At 45.4% G+C, this 8,359-nt stretch overlaps 1 protein-coding gene and 1 pseudogene across 1 annotated transcript in view; both read right to left on the reverse strand.

Moving 5' to 3' along the window:
* The window catches only part of MYO10 (myosin X), a 207,480-nt gene that overhangs the window by 9,885 nt on the left and 189,236 nt on the right, over positions 1-8,359 (reverse strand). Inside the window, exons 31-37 of the mRNA XM_011356464.2 lie at positions 7,743-7,852; positions 5,829-5,971; positions 5,385-5,579; positions 4,199-4,356; positions 1,934-2,057; positions 1,112-1,409; positions 7-170 (exon numbers count right to left, since the gene is read on the reverse strand). Of these exons, the coding sequence (XP_011354766.1) occupies positions 7-170; positions 1,112-1,409; positions 1,934-2,057; positions 4,199-4,356; positions 5,385-5,579; positions 5,829-5,971; positions 7,743-7,852 (1,192 nt within the window). The remainder of the gene's footprint in view (positions 1-6; positions 171-1,111; positions 1,410-1,933; positions 2,058-4,198; positions 4,357-5,384; positions 5,580-5,828; positions 5,972-7,742; positions 7,853-8,359) is intronic.
* Positions 2,366-2,484, reverse strand: LOC111737504 (annotated as a pseudogene).

Here is an 8,359-nt window from a genome sequence, read left to right on the forward strand (position 1 = left end):
AGGAGCCTCCGCCGTGGCAATACACCATGGACGTCATTTCCTGCCTGTGGATCAGAGCTTCGATTTCGTCTCGGGAAGGCACGAATTCTCTGCATTTGGTTTTCTTAAGAGATTCGTAAATGAAGAGGGAGTATTTTTCCATCTCGGTTCCTGGAAACTGTTCCCGTATCCTAGGAGACAAACACGAAACTGTTACTTGCTGGACGGAGGGTGGCGGGCAGCTGGGCTGCTTCCTCGAGGTGGGCAGGGGCCTGGCGGTGAATGGAGCAAACACCAGCCGCTCCCCAGCAGGGGCCCCGGTTTACTTTAAATACCAGAAAACACCCCAAAGAGCCGATGTTTGACTGGGAGCAGCTTCTGCTGCCAGGCCCCCTCTGCAGTGCGGCTCCACTGGAAAGAGTCAAGCCTCAGGCCGCTGTTCCATAGTTAATCCGAATCAAGTTGTTTCTATTTGATCCAAGTAAATATCTAAGCTTTGGCGTTGTTTTTTTTTTTTTCCTATTTATATAGGGTCGTGGTAATTAAATGTATCCCATGTCCTACACTTAGGGCACTACACTGAAAGTGACCTGGTCCCTGAAATAGCCTTCTGTGGCTCAGTGAGAGCAAAATATATTTCTCCACGCATTCTGTAAGCCTGACCCCCTCAAGGAATCTTCTAGTCTAGATGCCTGACCTACTTAAGGAATCTCCTAGTCAAGACTCTCTTTATTTGAACTACAATCCATCACCTCCCTTGTGCGAATAGCTCTGTGCAGGCCATCTTATACTTTTTTTTTCCCCCATTATAGTAGATACTCAATATGATATTAGTTTCAAGCGTACAGCCTGGTGGTTAGACATTTACATAACAAAGTGATCCCCCTGATACATCTAGTACCCAAAGTTCTCACAATATCATTGACTCCTTTATATCCTTGTGACTGTTTAATAACCGCCAGTGTGTACTTCTCAATCCCTTCCCCTTCCCACCCAGCCCTGCAACTTCTCTCCTATCTGGCAACCGTCAGCTTGTTCTCTGTATCTATCAGCCTGTTTCTGTTTTTGCTTATCCTGTTTTTTAGGTTCCACACATAAGTGAGATCACATGGAATCTGCCTTCCTCACGTACCTTTTCAGGTGGAACTTGAGGTACTTGAGAATCCCCCGGCTCGGCAGGAAGGTGCAGCTCAGGCACGTCAGGATCTGCCAGCTGTACAGGTTGCCCGCGCTGCCCGGACACGGCACTTTGTTGGTCTGCTTGATGAGCTGGCAGTACAGCTCGTCTCGCAGGGGCCGGAGGTCGTGCCCCGTCTGTAGGATGCCCTGGATTATGGGAGTGGGGTCAGACATGGACTCTAGCTGCTGGAGCGAATTGAAGATCTTGATGGCTTCGTCCTGAAGGGTGGTGTAGCCTTTGTCCTTGAGCACTGAGGAAAAGCAAGACCAACACAGAAAGTTACATGAGGGGTTTGGTGAAGGTACCATCTAAGCAGCAGACAATGGGGACAGACAGCTACGTCATGACACGGTGGCCACCACGTGCCCTGTACCTTTGAACCAGCCGGACAAAGCTGCAAAACACGAGATGTGCGAGTTACACTGTGTTGTTACGTAACTGGACTATTTTACTGCACAAAATACTTGCTTAAAAGTCGGCCTGCTGCTGGGCAGGCTCCGTATTTGGACCACGGGAGTGTCCAGGGCCTGGTTCAGGCTGCTCTGCGTGCAGTGCCGGCGTTTTCTGACTCCCTCAGAAATTCTTCTCTGAGTACCACAACCCTCGCCTCACGACAACGAACCCTTGAAACCCCTGCTTTGGTAACGAACCTGTTTCACGCCTTTCCTCCCATCTGTGATGACCGGGAGTCCTTGAGTTAAAATGAATGCCTTGCCATATGCTCGGGAAAGCAAAGCCACAGGGCTGCGAGGCCGGGCAGAGTCTGGCACTTACGGTTGAGGCTGATGTCCCCGTAGGGCAGGGGCAGGAGCGGGGAGTGCAGCGGGTGGTGGGTGTGGCGGAGGATGGGGTTCCGCTTGTAAATCTGCTCCACCACGGCCGAGTTCAGGCAGTTCTCCTTGAAAACAGAGGGGCCGTGAGAGCGAGCGCACGCGTCGTCAGACATAGGTGCCTCTGCAGTCTCACAAGCATGGATATTTTTCAAGTCTGAAACATCCGGATACCCAGAAAGAGTCTAAACACACCCATGAGCCTAGGGATGGTAGTAGGAATGTAGCATTAACAATTTCAAGTGTGAAGAGACCCACAATCTGCGTCTAAAGACAAATCACAATTTTTTTTTTTTTTAGGCGAGGCAACCCTTGGTTGACCTCATAGATTGCAAGAACCTTGTCAGCTTACAATCCCTTATTTTTTAAATTTTTACACCTACAGCACCTGGTCTTCCTAGGTGGTCTCCCATCCAAGTACTAACCAGGCCCGACCCTGCTTAGCTTCCGAGATCACACGGGATCGGGCTTGTTCGGGGTGGCACGGCCGCAGACCGAAGGCAAATCACAATCATATGTTATTTTTACACAGCTCACTCTCTTCGTGTGATGTGCAGATATTTTCCTGTTATTTAAAAGTTTTGCCCCTGAAATTATATATACTAAAAAAATAGAAATAAAGTTCTCTTGCTAATCATTTAGCCATTAATCATGCAGCCGAGCCATGTACCTTTACTGATTAATTCATTTAAAGTACTTTTGCTAGCTCTTTTAATTTGCCTTCTTCAGTCTCGCTATACCTGAAAACCACAAACGTTAACGTGGCTATTAGCAAGACTGTCCCTTCTATGCATCTGCCTTCTCTTTCACTCCTGATGTTTAAGAGATCCTCTCGCTGAAATTCATCACGTATTTATGCTCCTGAAATGTCAATTTGGGATGCAAAAAGGCCAAAGTTACTTTAAATTTAGAACTTTAAATAAACAGGAAAGTTGGAACAGAGACGATGAATCATTCTATCCTGGTAATTTCATTTCTACTATAAAACTTTTTCAATAACACCTCTGAAAGCCAGAAAAAAAACTTTTAATTAAAAAATTTTGTATAGACTTAATTTGTACAGTTTGTCTAATTTCTTAAAAAGCGTTGTTTCATATTTGGAAAACTATTACTCCCTAATTGACAATTCAATGATTAAAATATAGAGAATAGATAGAACTTGGAAGAAAAAGTTTGGCTGATACGTGTTTTCACTCCTTTCTCAAAAAAAAAAAAAAAAAAGTTTCGAAAAATATATTTTTAAGGCTAGAAATAAAATTACATCCAGCATCCTGAGTTCCATGCAAAAGCTTTGCAGTTTTGGAGAGTAACTGACTTGGTGGAATTTACCTTCAAATACCTAGAAAATATACGACTTTGGTATCAAGAGGCCAACTTGACTTTGGTAGGAAATTACACATGACCGACAAATGAGACCCTCTCCCACCTCTGCCAAGGCAGAGTTTGCCTCCTGGATCCACTTATCTAATTTCCTGTCTCACTATCGTTCTGGCATCTTCCCCGGCACAGCTCCAGCTCCCTCCTGTGTATTGGGAGTCTACCTGACGGATAACTTGGAGGAACAGCAGTATAAATAACCCCCGGACCTGGTCCTACACCAAGGACACACCGGGTAGATGAGCAATGCAACCAGGTTCTCCCGCGTGTCTGTTTCCACGCCTGGAACACGAGTGCAGTAATCCTCAAGCACGCGTGTTCACTCATTCAACACACACTTACTGAGCAACTCGACTTTATAAACAGGACGTTACAAGTTAACATGGTCTGTGCTGGTCCAGAGACTTGGGAGCATCTGTGCATTTGGTGGCACCTGGTACACTTTCCAAATTTTCTAGACTAGTCTGGGCTCTTTGTGACTCTGCTTGTGCAGTCTAGAAACTACATGGTCACAGATCACACCATGTCCCTCTGATGGGGGGCCCTAACTCCACACCGCAGACCAGTATCCCTCTGCCCGATGAGTCCAACAACTGGGTTTGCCTCAAGCGGCAACAGTGAAACCTTCTAAGAGACGAGCTATTTCCAATGTAAAATTTCACTTAAAATCTTGTATTACGATTCCTAAAAGCAGGAATACACAAACACAAAATTTACCAACAGTTCGTTTTGATCACAGAAAAAAACAGCCTAACGTTGACGTCTTGATGTTCCAGGGGTGAGGATCTGTGAGCTGCTCTGAACCACCCTGATGAGCTCAGAGCCACCTTACCTTGATGTCTTGAATCAGCTGCTGGGTGGGGGTGTCGATCGGGGCCTTGGTGTCTGTCACATTTTGGATGGCGCTGGACCACCTGGTGGCCTCGTTGAGCAGCTTGGTGTACAGCCGATAGCAGTGCTTCCGTCCGTACACGGTGACGTTCCAGTAGCCTGCGACAGAGCATCGCGCACACATCAGTGTCAGCCTCTGTGACCACCGTGACGTGACGCTCTTGCACCAGAGTCCCAGGAAGCCAGCCCCGTTAGAAGCCTGTGTCATCTCCACCTGAGCCCCTTTAATTACTTAATTTAGCAAATACTTGCTGAATCTGTACATGTCCCTCGCCCTGTGCCGGGTATCTCGGTATCCAAAAGACAAGAGTCATTTATAGTTGAGAGAAGACGACAAACATAAAACAATAAGCCCAGAACTAAATATATTAATTGCAAACCTTTGCTCTGGAAGAAAGACAGGCACAAACTAGAGACCCTTTCAAAACTCTGGAACAAGAGCGGAAACTTCTGGAAGATTTCCGACTCGCCTCCTCCCTTCCCGTTTCTCCCGTCCCTTCCTTAGACTCCCATTGGAAAGAAAACACTTAAAACTAAGCAAGCAGTATGTGTGTTCAGAAATAAGCTGTAATTTGAAACGAAGTAAGTATACGAAACACAAATATTTTTTTGAATAGTATAGTTACATTTAAAAAGCACAAAATCATGACTAGCAATGAAAATCAAAACCATCTAGAAACATTTTTTATAATACTGAAAGAAACAAACAAACTAAGCTTACATACAGGACTGCTTTTATTGCACTAAGTTACGTTCACTGACGGATTTATCTTTTTTAGGTCGCATTACGACCCTCGTGGCATAATAATGACACAGACGAAACTAGAGCATATGAAAACAAAGCTTCCTGTGGGACAACGTTTACATGTTATCGTCCTTGGAAGACTCTTCCTGCAATTCAGTAAATCCAGGCCTCCTTACTCTGGCTCAAATACTAAGTGTCCCTACAGCTGACCACGCACAGCCTCAGAAGATAAACCACGCAGAAAAGAGCTGCTTTTTGAGGGGAAAAAGGGCAGGTATGTAGATAGAAACCTCATCCCTTTGCTGTGAGCAGACCGAGAACTCTTAACACAGGACGCATGACGTCCCGGGCCAGGGAGCCCTGGGCACGCTGCCCTGGTTACCTGTCTCTTTGAAAATCTTCTCGTCCGGAGGGACAACCGAGCAGAGGCTATTGAGGACCAGGGTGCCCAACTTCAGCGCACTCTTCTCTGAGCTCTTGTAGTAATCCAGGGAATTGTGGGTGAGCACAAACCACCGCTTTTTCAGTTTGAGCGAAGACGCCTTTGGGCTGTTTTTGACTTCCTTGTGCAGCCACCCTGGGGAGAGAGATTCCACGTGAGCTGAGAGCTAGGAAGAGCAGGGAATAACCTGCATGATGCTTGCAAATGGGTCGGATTCCTGAAGACTGGCCAGAAATGACCGCGATCACCTATTCAATTTTAGCAACCTCGAGAGTCAAAATCACTTGAAAAAGCGGCTCCAAGTGGAAACACCGCAGGTATCCAGGCAAATGAAAGCGGGACTCCACGGGACGGCAAAGAGAGAGACGCGTGGGCGGCAAGTACCTCTCACGATGAACTCCTGGCCCTCCACCCTGGTGTCGCCCTTGGATCTCTGCAGCAGCGTTATCCAGTGGTGCATCTCCTCCGGCGTGTCGGCGTTGCAATGGAGCACCCGGTTGGCCGTGATAATCACAAAGGAGTTGGGTCTGAGCGACAGGGCGAAAGGAAGCAAAGCCTCAGCTCTACCTCAGCATCACCTCTGTTTGAACCAAGACCGACCGAATGCCTTTCCCCTGGCTTACAGGTCACAGGGATAAAAAGCACAGTGCTCTTTGTATCTGACGGTGGGGGGAACCTTGCTCGTTTCTGCAGGGTTTATTTTATGCATCGTTAACCTTTAAACTTGGAGCGACGCAATTTTGAAGGCCCTGGAAGGGAAAATATTTGTTCGTGCAAAACTTTCCAGATGAAACTCGGTTCCGGGAAGGCGAAATAAGGTGACGGTGGGGAAAATTCTGTCTTGATGCCTCTCCAAAGTAAATTCCTCTCTGCCTCTGGGTACTGCCTCGGATAACATTTCTGCGGGTCAGTAATGAAATGTCAGACACCAGTAACAGAAGGAGATCAGTAAATAGGTGTAAGTGGACTATCATGCACTTGATTATTCCTGGTACAAACAGCCACCTGGGGCCACGTTTTCAAAGCACTCTGGAAGGGCACACCTCCCAGTCGGGGATAACATAATAATGGAAATTTATTTTGCCCCTCATTTTTTTTTTTTTGGTCTGACAAAGAATGCCCCGAGTTTCTCATGGGCCCTTGCTCATCCTCATCGCCTATCTAACCACTTAAGCCAGATACTATCAGTAATTTCTCGCAAATTTTCAAATGCTCACTGCAGTTAAGTGCTCCAAGTTCAAGGAAAAGATCAACACGACTGTGGAAGACAGGGGAAGATAGGCGCTCCTTAAAAATAAGATTTTTCTATCGTTGAGAAGGGAGAAAGGTAGGCAGTTGAGAGAGAAGGCCTGAGCAGGGCCGGAAAGTTCTACGGAACGGTCATCACACGTGCACCTGCTGGAGTGAAAGGGTTCAGAAGACAGAGTTGAGGTAGGGCTGTGACCATCAGAACAAGAATCTGGGCTTCACTACTGACATGACACACACGTGCTAAAGGTCCCCAAGCTGGGTATCAGACAGTGCAGAAGCAAAGGACCTGTGGTTCAGAAGAGCCTTCGTCAACAGCGTGGTGACAACGAGACTCCAGACTCTAATGCTGCCGAGTGGACGCTAGTTTTGATGTGAATCAGAACATTTTTATTCACTTTCTAAAGCTGTTACCGAAGGCAAGAGCCAATTTGATTCTTACTCATAATTCAAAAGCAGCAAAGAAAAATTGAGATGATACAAAGATCACTGGATGCAAAGGCTCCTGAGACCATCTCCAAAGATGATTGGCCTTCGAAAAACAAAACTAAAAGCACGCTATCTTAAGAGCACAGATAAGGTAGAAATGTAAAGGAAAATAAATGTTTGCAGTTTAATTTATTAATACTCTACATATAAACTGCCATCAAAATCTTTTTTGAATTCATTAATAACTTTAGAGAGGTGAATTATACACTTCTTGGAATACTGTTTTCCTAAACGGGCATTTTCCTCCTGTATGAATTCTGAGCTTGTCCTGAATGCAAATGAAGAATATTTCTCTTATATGTGCGTTTTCTTTTTTAATTGATGATCTAAATTAGGTTTCCACTGTCTTCCCCCACACTCTGAAGAGACCTAGAGAGGAAGACTTTCAGAGGATATAAAACTGGGTACCAAGAACGCAGACTCTGGATTGCTGGGGCTGACCAGGTGGGAACACACAGCCTAGAACCATTTCACAGCCCAGTGAGGAGGAAAGCGACCCGGAAGCAGAGAGATCGCGTGCAGGTAACTATTACTTTTGTTAAGAGTCACATCCCGGCTCACCTATCGGGGCTGTCGGAGGCGCACACGGAGTCTATCAGCCCCACATCCAAAGTGCCCTGGAACGGAGCAAAACGGAGAGACAGTAAGAGAACCATCCAAGCACAGTGCACCTAATCTTACTATCCCAAGATATGACCCTCTAAACAGTCAAACGAAAAGGCTCCTTTTTGTGTTAGCTGCAAAGTAACAGTTATCGAGAAAGGTCCCCACCTTTGTTTATTGAGTACAGACAGGGCAGAATCTATAGTTCACTCGTTAAAAAAATTATAAATTAGTCTCCTTCCTCCCCCTTAAAATATCTTCGGGGAAGAGTGTTTACAAACTTCTTTCAATATTACAAGTATGCTGATTTATACTATGATCTGTCATTAAATTTTCTACTTATTCTGCTAAGACACTCTGCTGATGTTAAGTTTTTCTTAAGAGAAAAATAAAACTTTATTTATAAAATACGATTTTTTGGCTTTGTATATTTGTCTGGGATAGAGTGAAAAAAGAATATAACTTAGAATTCATTAACTAGTGGTTACCAAAGGGTAGGGGGGAGGTGGGAGGAAGCAGGTAGATGGGGGAAAAACATTAAAACCATTTCTTCAATTAAATAAATAAATAAATAT

The sequence above is a fragment of the Pteropus vampyrus genome, unplaced genomic scaffold (genome assembly GCF_000151845.1).
Source record: "Pteropus vampyrus isolate Shadow unplaced genomic scaffold, Pvam_2.0 Scaffold27, whole genome shotgun sequence".
Lineage (NCBI taxonomy): Eukaryota > Metazoa > Chordata > Mammalia > Chiroptera > Pteropodidae > Pteropus > Pteropus vampyrus.